At 33.5% G+C, this 12,214-nt stretch overlaps 4 protein-coding genes across 7 annotated transcripts in view; 2 read left to right on the top strand and 2 right to left on the bottom strand.

Moving 5' to 3' along the window:
- Positions 1-3,592: 3,592 nt before the first annotated feature.
- On the bottom strand, positions 3,593-8,262 carry LOC126871410 (protein spaetzle-like). 3 transcript variants are annotated; one of them, XM_050630186.1, is made up of 7 exons: positions 7,967-8,262; positions 7,847-7,899; positions 5,392-5,455; positions 5,191-5,318; positions 4,310-4,369; positions 4,120-4,223; positions 3,593-4,021 (listed from the first exon to the last, which is right to left on the bottom strand). In XM_050630186.1, the coding sequence occupies exons 3-7, from the start codon at positions 5,435-5,437 to the stop codon at positions 3,805-3,807; spliced, it is 555 nt and encodes a 184-aa protein (XP_050486143.1). In that variant the 5' UTR covers positions 5,438-5,455; positions 7,847-7,899; positions 7,967-8,262; the 3' UTR covers positions 3,593-3,804. The 3 variants fall into 3 exon arrangements, with proteins under 3 accessions (XP_050486143.1, XP_050486145.1, XP_050486144.1); XM_050630188.1 differs by lacking the exon at positions 7,847-7,899; XM_050630187.1 differs by lacking the exons at positions 7,847-7,899; positions 7,967-8,262 and adding an exon at positions 6,176-7,055.
- A 41-nt stretch (positions 8,263-8,303) lies between these two features.
- Positions 8,304-9,955, top strand: LOC126871411 (PEST proteolytic signal-containing nuclear protein-like). Its single transcript, XM_050630190.1, has 3 exons — positions 8,304-8,432; positions 9,015-9,214; positions 9,281-9,955. Exons 1-3 carry the CDS (start codon positions 8,396-8,398, stop codon positions 9,521-9,523), a joined length of 480 nt encoding a protein of 159 aa, XP_050486147.1. The 5' UTR covers positions 8,304-8,395; the 3' UTR covers positions 9,524-9,955.
- LOC126871412 (40S ribosomal protein S26) lies at positions 9,952-11,049 on the bottom strand. The gene is made up of 3 exons (XM_050630191.1): positions 10,897-11,049; positions 10,119-10,427; positions 9,952-10,025 (listed from the first exon to the last, which is right to left on the bottom strand). Exons 1-3 carry the CDS (start codon positions 10,897-10,899, stop codon positions 9,993-9,995), a joined length of 345 nt encoding a protein of 114 aa, XP_050486148.1. The 5' UTR covers positions 10,900-11,049; the 3' UTR covers positions 9,952-9,992.
- Positions 11,050-11,527: 478 nt separating this feature from the next.
- LOC126871409 (prisilkin-39-like) overlaps positions 11,528-12,214 on the top strand; it is a 35,851-nt gene continuing 35,164 nt past the window's right edge. Inside the window, exons 1-2 of one of the 2 annotated variants that reach the window (XM_050630183.1) lie at positions 11,528-11,890; positions 12,019-12,132. In XM_050630183.1, the coding sequence (XP_050486140.1) occupies positions 11,852-11,890; positions 12,019-12,132 (153 nt within the window). In that variant the 5' untranslated portion in view covers positions 11,528-11,851. The remainder of the gene's footprint in view (positions 11,891-12,018; positions 12,133-12,214) is intronic. The other variant, XM_050630184.1, reaches the window with a different exon arrangement.

Raw genomic sequence — 12,214 nt, forward strand, 5'->3', positions numbered from 1 at the left:
ACATTTCGATCGAGCCACAAATCCAATGGAAATAGATTTTTTTTTACAATTCTGTAACGACTCGTACCGAAGTGGTAAATCCGGAGAAACACCGTGAAACTTATTTCCGTATTTTTGGCCTAACCACTCGAGGGGAATGTGAATTATCTCAGCCGGACGAAAGTGATCAAGGTGTCCTTGTCCTTGCACTCGGTGGTGCCAACGTTTGACCTAGTTACCATACGCTCCAGGTTGCATTACTCTCGACACGATTTCTAAAAAGCGTCTAGCGAGCCAGCGTATTATAAAAACGTCACCCTGGGCACCAAGATCCGATTCCTTGGAAAGAAAGGTACCTGTCCGGTCGAAGAATCTGCATATCGCGAAAATCATTTCCTGTTATACCTGTTATATCGATAGAAAGGAATACTTGGCCACGATCTTTCGTCATCGATTTTAACTTTCTTCGCACTGTCGCGATGGACCCACTCGTATCGCATGGGATCCGCCATAACTTTCATATTTTTGTTATTTTTATTTTCAAACTGAACGCTTAAGCACTTTTTTATGTTCGTTTGTTGAACAGCGAGAAACGTTTTCTTCGTTGAAAGAAAGTTCGTAGAGTGTCGTTTATGGAATGGAAAATTTGAGGCGGAAAAATCGTACGTACGAAAAATCGAACGGAACACTTTCGCAGAAAGGATAATACGAAGGAAAACGCAAGAGGATATTTCGTATTGTGTTGAGAGAGACAGTTTTAGTTATCAAACGAATAAACGCGATTTCTCAAGGGTAAGCGACCGCTTGTTAATGACAATGATCGTCGCGTTTCTTCACACTTTTACCTTCTAAACATCGCGAGATCGAACGCGCGGGAACAAAATGCAATTTTCTACGTTGCCGTGTGTGCATCTCGAGAAGAACGTATCCGTGAATAGGAACAAATATCCTTTACTTTCACATGGATTTTAATCGCAACGCCTCGACCCTCGACCGCGCCACAGGAAGCGAAACCGCAAAGAGATCGCCTTATAGAACGATCTTATAAATGGAATTTCAGACTGGAGTAACATCGATCTTATCAAGAGGAAATTTTAAGAACAATGCAAGTCCATTGGGTTCGGAGTCCCGGACTCATTGGAGCATAAACAGTATTCATAAGTATAACTAGTCCTTCTTTAAACGACTTTTCGTTCACCTAATGATAGAAGTTCAACGTTCAGATAATCGGATTCAATCGGCAGGAGAACATATTTAATTCAGGCATTGATTAAGATTTCTTTGCTAAAGTAGAATTCGAATAAATGGAATTTCCCTGTGGTGAATTTTGAAATTGATAAGTATAATTAATTCGCACAAATGTAAATTCTATTTCAGGATTTCTGAGGTCTTCTTCTCGACAAGGTCGGTACGGGCCCGTTAATCGGTTCGAACAAGAAAGGCAAGAGTAAGATTTCGACAGGAAAATGAGCACTTCACATATGAACCGAAAGAAATTCGGTACACAATGATCTTGAAACGCGTACCTTCATCGTTGACTTTCACGGTAGATCGGTAAAAGGATCACGGCACTCTCACTGAACTCACTGGCCATCGCCATCGAGTATTTCCTCTCTTTATACCGACTCCCACCTTGTTAGCTTTTACAGGAGAGCGTTGCCCACCACGAGAATGTTTTTCTTTTTTTCCAAAATTTGGAAGCGAATCTCTTTTCCTTTCGTTTGTAAGAAGGTTAAGCCGATTCATCGAGATCCGCAGATCCGTATCTGGTGAAATTTTCTAATCCTCAGACATCAATTTTCCATTAAGTTCTTGCTTCCATTGTTCTCGTTAATGCTGCAACTATTTCCATTATCTCTATGATTTACGTTAATAGCAGCGGTAACAAGTATAATATCAGTATTTATGTAAATTCAGTTCTAAATATATTGCATAGCAAAGGGTAAATACGAAGCTTCGTCTTACAAAATGATTATCTTTCCAAAATTAAGACGTTGTTCGACTTTATTTAGAAACTGAGAATTAGAATTAGAACTGCTACAGATACTGCTAATTATCAATTATTCTATAGAGTTTCCATCGAATAGGATTATTCTATTTAAAGCTATTCGTCGTGTCTGCGCCTCGTCGTCATCCTGTGTCTTCCGCGAGTTTGCCGTGCACTTTGGAAATTTGCCAATCGTGTCAATGGTTTACTTTCTTCCGTTGCACCCAGACGAGAGACGATGCGTCCAAAATTCATAGCCTATCATGCACGCTGTATTATGCTGAAATACGATTCGGGAAGCGTAACGGGGAACCTTGAAGGAGAGGAAGAAGCGAACGCGAGTTCCTTTTCCTATTCAAGTTCGCCAGTCGAAGCACGCTAATGAAAGCGATTTCAGTGAAATGCAGGTACATCCCTCGGAATAATGAATAGCGCGATTTTCATCGGGCCGCTCATTGGTTTTCATATTTTCCCTGTTCCTGCTTCGCTCTACGTGAACAACATAATCGGCTACTTAAGCAATGACGTAACTAGAACCTCGTTAAGCTTACGTTGATACGCATTCGATGGGAAACTCGACGATGAAGAATAGAAAAGAATAGAAAATGATTTATATTTTAATGACATTTAATACTTCGCGACGTAGCGGGATATATAGAAATCTTCAAACGATAAAATTAAAAGGGAATTTTCAACTACGTAATAGCTATACAGATAATTGTAATAATAAATATCTATCCATAGAAGAAATTTATATGATATGGTATAAAGAATTATCGATTTCTAGTCTAATGCACCGAGTTGAACTCCGAACTGAATATGCCGAATAGAAAGCAAAGCAAATCGGCGGAATTCTACCATTATTTGTATCCGGTTACACGTATAGGTATTCACGATGAATGGTTATTCTTACGCAGTCGAAACACGAAAGTCATCTAATTCGTGGCAAGGTAATTCTCATGATTATATCGATCGACACAATTTGTTGCGCGTAATACGTTCTCGTGAATTTCTTTATTTTCTGAATTAATTTCACCAATAATTATCCTGCCGTGATATCTATATTTTCTGTGTCACGTTTACGCGCGGCTCGGTTACTTTGAATTATTATTAAGAATTATGACGATCGACTTTTATATCTACAGCCACGTACAAATTAAAATGGTCGTGTCTCTTTACGTAAGTACATGGTATGAGACAATTAGATAGAAGCACCGCGAGATAATGTCACGAGAGGAAACGATCTATCCTGAAGTGAGAGAAATCGTTGTACGTTGATGCGGCGGTATAAATATGAGGCGAGACGAAGAAGAATAAAAAAGGCTCGTGAAAGGTGAAGCGTTAGACTAGAATGTTCGCTAATGATAAAAATAGAGGTTCCAGTGAAATTATAATGTGTGCCGAATATGAGCATTAACTAGACAGAAAGTAGAATAAAATAAAAAATAGTTGCATCTGTCAATGTAGAAAGCTAAACATGTTGCTATGCAATCTGTGTTGATAAGTGGAGCTCCGCATCTCGTAAACGATTGATAAAATATTTTTGCACTTTGATCGATATGCCCTTGTGATTTTAATGTATCGTGATGTTAGAAAAAGGCAAAATAAAATAAATATGACTTAACGTAGCCATACAGGTCGCATAAAGGCAATTTTATTGAATCGAGTAAGACGAGTATTTATTATAAGTGATCGCACTGGCTATTAATGCATCGTGTTTCGTTTATTAAAGTACATTACACGTGTTTTGTAATAAGAGAATGCAATATAAGTATAGGATGTATATCCATAATATTCATACTTGATATCACGTTTAACATGGCATCCATTTGCCCTCATCATTTTAATCTCTTATGAGAATTAAATGAATGTAAAAATTTGTCAACTTTGAATTCGACGTGACAGCAACAATTTACTGGGAATGCAAAGTAATCGTTGGTTATCGTACTATTGTCCGTCAATGACAAGAGTTGGCGATATATGAACTTCTGTTTGCACTTTGTATAGTATCCTTCGGCGAAACCATCGATCACTTTGCATGGTTGGCTCTCCTCCCTATTATTAAATTAAATTGAAATTTCAGAATAAATTTTGTTATCTTCGTACATATTGTAAACCGAACAGAACAGAAACTGACATAAAATGATACTTACAGACATGTCTCGATGCGTACAGCTTGCACCAAGTCTTCATGGTTTACGATATACTTCCATTCCAAATTTTTCGTTATTCCTAATTTAGGAAATACAAGTTGCTCCTACGGTAACCAAGAAAATCTTGATTTCAACATAATTATATCAATAACATTACATTATTGAGATATCGATCAAGTCGTTAATTTACCGTAGACAAACAAAGTGGTTTGTCCTCCAGTTCATTCTCGTATCCTGGTAACGAATCTACCTGTTAAACAAAAAAAAAAAAAAAGGCTACATATAAATGCGTGTGAATACCGATTAAAAAATGTACCATTATCGTAATTAGCTAAAACTAAACTGCCAGCACGCTGAGTCGAGGCATAGTGTGAATTGCTTGTAATGTGTGAAATTTATCGGAAATGAGGTTCTTTTTGAACATTACTATAGAGCATTTTATTATTCGATAGTACGGAACAAGGTGTGGCAGCTTGGAGAAAGCATGTAGATTTTGGGTGCGTGAAGGGGAAAACTAACATTTATTATAGCAGTGAAGGGACATTTAAAAACTGGAAGGTTTGCAGAAAAATTGGCACAAAAAGTCTGGGCGTGGAAGAAACACGGAAGGGAAAGCGGAAATTGTCGAATGGCCAAAAAGGATAGAAAAAGATAGAATTGGAGGAGAAACGAGCATAGGGGGCAATGTGCAAAGCGTGAAATACAAATAGTAGTCAGTGAAATAGTTCAAGGTAGTTTTAAGGAACAAGAGTGCCTTACAGCAAACCAAAGACAGTTCTAGAATAGGAACATTCGATGCATCGCTAAAGAAATAATTACGTAAGACAGATTCGGTAACAATGTGCGATGAAGATAACGTACACCTTGTAATACATACGTGTACATGCATATATGTAACCAAGTGCAATTTCTATGCTAATAAGCTGAAATGAATAGTAGTTTATTAACTACTACCAGATACGATTATTCGATGGTAATATGAAAAGACGAAAAAAGTCGAAGAATTGCATGTATCCCGTGTCATAATATCCAATTACTAAGACAATGAATCCGATCGTGAAATTTACGAACATCATCCACGGTAGCGTAATCTCGAAGATGCGGATTCTTTCTTAATTCCCTCGACACTATATCGGTTGGATAATACAATGTATTTTCGCAATAGGTTTTATCCTTGCAAATCGGAGCCGGCTTGTACACTGAAACATAGCTTCGTTAAAAAATGCTTTCAGGAAAGATATTTATTTCGAATATGTAGTTTAAGTATATTACGTTGCGGATTGTCACTTTGTGTCGTCTCGTATGTAGGAGAGGTCATTGAGAGAGGAAGTATAAGCTGTAAAAGGTTTCAAGTAATTATAATTTCCACAAAATAGCAGTTAAATAAAAAGAGACGATTCTACATTATCGTGTACATTAACGACGCGATGATATTCAGAATATGAATATCATCGTTTAATCGTTCCTATGATTTTCTGTATCTGATAAGGAAATTATCGAAGAACCGAAGATATTATAGCGGTTCGGAAGAGTTTTAAATAAACTGAAATGATAAATTCTGACGTCTAATCTTATCTACGAATTTTGTAAATATGTACTTAATTTATTGAGCGAGATTCTTTGTTCGCTTTATAGTTTCGATATTTGGTAATTATTATGAATATCATGGTAGAAGATCAGATTAATACTATTAAATTGAAGATATTTCCTTCGGAAGAACGTTTCAAAAAAATTATAATGATCTCACCAGTAAGAATCCAATTCGGTTTAGTAACATCTTCGAACAAAAAGGCGATTTAGAATTTTCGCACTAATAAATAATGAGAACTTTCTTTTACTAAATAAGCAAATAAACTAAAAATTCAACTGGAAGCATACGGAAAACGTTTCCTTCTTTTAATGTTTCTTTCGGCTTTGACGTGACGTGACGACTTGGCTTTGTTCTATTTTTGAAAATTATAAATGTACTTTAGAATCGCTATCTGTGGTTTGAGTTAATTTTTCTAAAGAAATACATTTGCTTTCGTGGCTTTTCAACAACTGATCTCATACTCACAGTTTTATATCAATATCCACGAGGAAAATAAGATTACGATCACTTTGTATACTTTATTTATTTTTTCTATTATACTTTCAATGATTTAACTAATAGATTAATAAGTCAGTTAATAAATTAACAAAGTGTTTATTATCTCAAAATAATTAATTTTATAATTTTACATTAGAATCTGTAAATAAACGTTACAGTTGCCACTATATATTTTCGACAACTTTGTGACAAATTTTCAATGTGTAATTATGGTAATAATTTTATTATTTTAAATATTCATAAAAAGAAATACGTGGATATAAGAAATATAATAACAATATATTAAACAATTTTTGTCAATTATTCATAAAAGGAATCAATATACAGAGTGAATCAACTAACAGTTTAAATCAAGATATCGGCTGTATTGTATATTATAAATGATGTTATTAGTTTTCTTATAGATGGACACGTAAAGATAATGTGTAGGTCAACTTAATTTTTTTTAAATGGGTTTGATGACATTTTTTTAAATGGAATTATATTTTGTAATACACTAATACAGCTTGAGATTCTCTATAAAAATCATTTGTCACGTCCCGCGCTGCGCACGCGCCGTAACGTAGACTAAAACTACCAATAGCGCGAGTGAGCGTTCCAATTTGAAATTTAAATAAATTTTAACAATTTGTATAGAAACCAAATTCGAGCCTCACAACCCCCACGGAATAACCTGTCACATGACGACCCCTCCACGGTAGACCTAAATATAAATAAGCGTAACGACATAGAAGAAAGAGAAATGACTCCTTAGTTCAGAGTAGTTAATTCCTGAGTTTTGTGTGATTAGTTCCTCAGTTCCGGGTGATTAATTCCTTAGTTCTTGGCGATCAGTTCCCCATTTCTTGGCAAGTAATTTCTTTGTTCATAGCGATTAATTCTCAACTCCTTTAGCTCTTAATTTCTCAGTTCCTTTGCCTTTTAATTCTTTAGTTCCTTAGCTTTTTCAGCTCTTAGTTCCTTTAGCTCTTAGTTTTGCTCTCAGTTTTTAAGTTCTTTAGTCCTTTAGTTCTTTATCTTTTAGTTCTTTGTTTCATTAGTTCCCAGTTCTTGTTAGTCTTGTTAATCGACGTGTTTGTATTTGTCAATTTGTAAATTATTGAAAATCTATCAAATTAAAATCTTGTAATTAATAAGAGTGAAAACGTATTGCGAACGATTGTAACTTCGAGTATTCGAAATTTCAACGACGATTCTGTCAATATCCAATTAGAATACGAATAAACATTTTTTTTGTGAAGAATATTTGTCTAATAATATAATAGGATTAAGCGAACATTTATTTTCACCAACTTTAATCCTCTCCCGTGCCAGTACTCCTGCGTGGAGCAGGTTAGCCGAAACGTGGAGTTTAATAAACGACAGACAACACTACAATTTAATCTGAATTCAAAAATTAACGGCAACACAACCAAAACGAGCCAAACAAAACGTAACACATTGATCTACTTGTGTCGAAAAACTACTGGTTTAGTAGATATTTCAATTTCAACTTGTAAAACTTATCGTACGATAAACAAGGAGAGACGTAAGACACAGACAAGATCCAGTGCATCGATTAATGTACTAAAGGATATATAATTCCATTTAACAAAAATTTCAACGAAGTTAACCTCCTCATGACCTTCATGCGCCCACCTACAAAAAACTAACATTAAAACACGCTCCCTTTGAATCCATTCAACTTTTATCTGAAACATTTTCCGATATAATTAATAATATCGAAAATATTTCAGCTTAAACCCTTAGGTGACTCACCCTGTATATAAAAATGTATGCTATAAAATAACTAACATTAACAAGATTAAAATGCTTTATTTATATGTATTGTACGCACATTCAAATACACAGTACGAAGCGCCAGGCATTACCAATGAAAAGGAGATTTGGTAAGGAAATTTAAATAAATGAAAAGAATATTTTTAAGATAATTTCCAAACTAAAAATTCTAATTAACGTTAGTAGCTGTAATCATTAAGGATGTATTTTATTAAATAAATTTTGTTTTCTCTCTTTTGTACTACCTGTACTAACTGTTATAAGAAAATTACTAGCCGCTGCTATATTTCCTTAAATGTCCCTATTTACGCTAAGCTAGGTACACTAGTGTGAAGTAAACTGCAGTTACTGTCGTTAAAGTGCTTCAGTTCGCTCGATTTCGCATTGCGTCCAAAGAAAATCAGAAAAATGTCGAAGAGGAATCCAGGGGACGAATATAGAAAAGGTTTTATTCATTTTATTTATAATCGTATCAGTCGCATTTGGTAAAATAACATTTACTTCGTACCTTGCAGAAAATGGATGAATGTTCTAGTCTTGATTTGTTTTCGTTATTGATTTCAAGCCCACAATCTTTAATTATGGAAACGCCAAATTCTAAATATGTAATTTAGAAAATCTATTACGAAGCAGTTTTAGAACAAAACTAGACGTGCAAATCGTACTTTTATTTTCTAAATCTCGTTTCTTACTTTTCATGTATCGTTTTTGGGTGCACGCATCCTACAACCATGTGCCAAAGGATGCTTCACAATAATAAAAACGGATTGAATGTTAACCTTATGTAATAAGATTATCAAGTAAATATACATATATCGTATATCGTATTGTTATAAATAACTTTAGGATATGTATGTTACATACACACTTGTTTCTTCTTCATCATCATTTATTGATTTCATTTGTTTTTAAATTTTATTCGGAATTACAAGAAACTTGTGCTAAGCATGCCGCTTAGATATTTCCGGTTAAAAGATACAATGTTGTTTAACTTGATCTGAACTTTGCCAGTGTTTGACGTTGTCAGGGTCAAGTGTGTACAGAGCAGAGGACTCCAGGGGAGATGACAGAGGAAGGGATCGTTCACCGATTAGATCAGATGACCGGTGTGAGGCTGGTAATTACAATCAAAGTGATGCCAAGAAACAGAAGCTGGCATTTGGATTTGGGAAGAAAAGTGGAACAGAACAAAAGAAGGGTATTCAGATAAAGCTAGGCTCTACATCAGTAAGTAGTAATGTATAAATTGACGAAAGCATATATATATTTGTTCTTACGAGAACTGTATTTTAGAAACCCACTGTAAAGGCAACACCAATCCAGAGGCCAACAGTAGCTTCTGTATTCAATGCAGACGAAGAAGATGAACCTGAAGAAATGCCAGCAGAAGCAAGGATGAGGATGAGAAATATTGGAAGAGAAACACCAACCTCTGCTGGTCCAAATTCATTTGGGAAAACAAAGCAAGGATTTTGCGATTCCAAAAAAATATTTGAAAAGACGCTCAAAAAAGCAATGGAGGAAGCAAATAAATGATTCCTCCCTTGATGTACTGGGAAATTATTGTTAATTGTATATTAATTTTACAAAAATGCAACAATAGCGGAATTCTTGCTACAGTTCTATGCAAAATATTTTTATCAATTTTATGCATTATTAGCAGGCACTAGATATGAAGTTTCACTTCATATTTAACATCACATTTTGGAAAATAAACATTAGGTACTGTTTAGTATTACCTATGTTAAGACTGCACTTAAAAGTGTATTTCTTTGTGTATCTTATGCGGGACTATGCAAATACATTTGACTTGTGTAATTTTTACATTGTGCATTACTATTATAATAATTTTGAATCATGTAATAAGAAATTTTTAAAGTGACTTGTTTAAGAATGATAGGAGGTTTAAGATAATTTATCTTGTAACTTGTAGAATAAATGATATAAATAAAAAACAGTTAATATCGATTTTATACTTTATTTTATTTAAAATTTACATAGTAATTTATTTCCTGTTTTGTTGGCCTTGACGTAGATCCTAAACAGAACAAAGATATGATAAAATGAATGTATATCAAAAAAATTGATGAAATTAATAATATGCATAACTATGTAATTTAATAATAATTACCCTAGGGAAGTTACGAACTGGAGGTGTCCTAATACGACGATTTGCCTTTGATCTGTTGCGAACTACCTTTGAGTGAATAGCACAAGAAACGCAATAGTGCAACTTGGCATACAACTTTGGAAGTTGATATGCAGAATAAAAGCTTGCTTCTGTGATATCTCTCACGGCAGCTGCTTCTACGATATTACGAATAACAAATTTTTTAATTGCTTTATCTTTTGGTACACAGCGTGCACAATTAGTACAACGGACAGGGTTTACATGGCCACGGCCATGCTTGGCACGTCCACCATTCCTGCGTTTGCAAGTCTGAAAATAGAAAAGTGAAATATACAACAATAACAGTGATATGGAATATTGATGCTTACTAACGTGGATAAATAATTGTTAATTACGTTTCTAACTTTTTCTTCTGAAGTTTAAAATTATTAGTACTACACATGGAGGTTATGTATAAAATATAAACATACAAATATTCCTAACATGTAATACTCAAAATACAAATATTAGATTTCAGTGCATTTTATTCTTAGTATTGAAAAAATTATAGTTTATTTAAAAATGGTATTCTACGAATATATACAATATGAAAACCACATGGTCAACAATCATTCTGCACTTTCATATTTCACGAATACATCACCGTTAATACTCATTATATTATGTAAAACTGCGTCCTACGCACTAGTTTTTTTATTAATATTATATATTAAACAAATACACTATGCACAATATCGCAAATTAAAAGAATTATACACGATAAATAAGAAATACTTACCATTTTCTTCCGTCACTTGTTGGAGAAAGATCGGAAACAATGTATAATGACGTTAAATGAAGTTGGCAAGTCAAATCAATGTACTTCCGTTCACGTTAAGTTGGCATTCAGTTTCAGATCGCGTTTGAATCGTGATACTCGCGCGCTTTGAATTTTTATTAATTTAATGCTATTTGTTTGTTTAATGTTAAGTGTTAATGCATGTGTGACGTTTATCAAATGAAATATATCACAGGGAAGGAATTAAGGTAATATAATACTGTAATTCGCATATTTCAAACATTACTTGTAGAAAATTGTGTCTTTCAATATCATAGATTTTATATATCTTCAAATGTATAATACGGAACTTAAATCATAAAAAAATATATAGATCGATAATATTTATTAGAAAAACTGAAATGCATTGCAATATATTATCTGATATTACCAGATATTACGAAACATTAATCAAGTAATCTAACTAAAACAATTTTTGGACAATACTTTACCATTGAATATTTATAGCTTGAATAAAATTTGATTGTCCGTGATTAAAATGAATAAAAGTTTTACGTTATATGAATTTCGAGCAATTACAATTTAGCCTAGCATCTTTTTGAACTTCTAGTGACATAATACATGCGTGCTTACACTTTAAAATGGATGTATTGCATAGTGACAAAATGGAGAAGTTATGCTCAACATTACGAAGGATAGATGGATAAAAGCAATATAATTTTACAGCGAAGAGCAACGTTCTAAATTAACTTTGTTTAGTTGTTGTATGTTGTATATTTTCTACAATGCATTTTAGTGTAATATAACAATAACAAGTTTTTAAATAAGATACATTTTATACAATTTTTATGATTGTATCATTAGAAGGATACATTACGTACTATTTTTAATTTTTTGTAACCTATTTTATTCTATTTGTATTCTTTATAATTTTATATTTTGAATTTTGCACACAATGGTAGAAGAGGTTGTTAATTCCACTAATAAACCAAAGGTATGTTTATCTTGTGGTGCGCTATCATTGTTAGCATGATTGAAATTTGATCAATTGTCTATAAAAGAAATGCAGCAATTAAGGGTATAAAAACTTTATGCTGATTGTAAATGAATTGGATATTGTAGAACAAAACTGCTAGACCTCGTCCTGTTTATTTATGGAATGTGTTAGATGTACAAAAATGGTTGAGGAGGCATTGCAGTGATTATTATCAATTATACCATGAAAAGTTTCTATATGTAAGTATTTAAATTATTTAAACACGAGGAAATATATAGTTTCTGTATTTTATATACTTTTGCATTGATCGACATTGATCAA

This window comes from Bombus huntii, chromosome 11, assembly GCF_024542735.1.
Source record: "Bombus huntii isolate Logan2020A chromosome 11, iyBomHunt1.1, whole genome shotgun sequence".
In the NCBI taxonomy this organism is placed as follows: Eukaryota; Metazoa; Arthropoda; class Insecta; order Hymenoptera; family Apidae; genus Bombus; species Bombus huntii.

What these genes read in the sequence shown, in the direction of transcription:
- LOC126871410 (XM_050630188.1), bottom strand. Translation starts at nt 5,437, where the DNA reads ATGACCTCTCCTACATACGAGACGACACAAAGTGACAATCCGCAAC. An exon ending in ATTACGCTACCGTGGATGAT is followed by an intron (nt 4,370 to 5,190) that starts GTTCGTAAATTT and finishes TTTGTTTAACAG; the next exon opens with GTAGATTCGTTACCAGGATA. An exon ending in GTACGCATCGAGACATGTCT is followed by an intron (nt 4,022 to 4,119) that starts GTAAGTATCATT and finishes ATTTAATAATAG; the next exon opens with GGAGGAGAGCCAACCATGCA.
- LOC126871411 (XM_050630190.1), top strand. Translation starts at nt 8,396, where the DNA reads ATGTCGAAGAGGAATCCAGGGGACGAATATAGAAAAG. An exon ending in AGGGGACGAATATAGAAAAG is followed by an intron (nt 8,433 to 9,014) that starts GTTTTATTCATT and finishes TGACGTTGTCAG; the next exon opens with GGTCAAGTGTGTACAGAGCA. An exon ending in TAAAGCTAGGCTCTACATCA is followed by an intron (nt 9,215 to 9,280) that starts GTAAGTAGTAAT and finishes ACTGTATTTTAG; the next exon opens with AAACCCACTGTAAAGGCAAC.
- LOC126871412 (XM_050630191.1), bottom strand. An exon ending in CAGTTCGTAACTTCCCTAGG is followed by an intron (nt 10,026 to 10,118) that starts GTAATTATTATT and finishes TGTTCTGTTTAG; the next exon opens with GATCTACGTCAAGGCCAACA.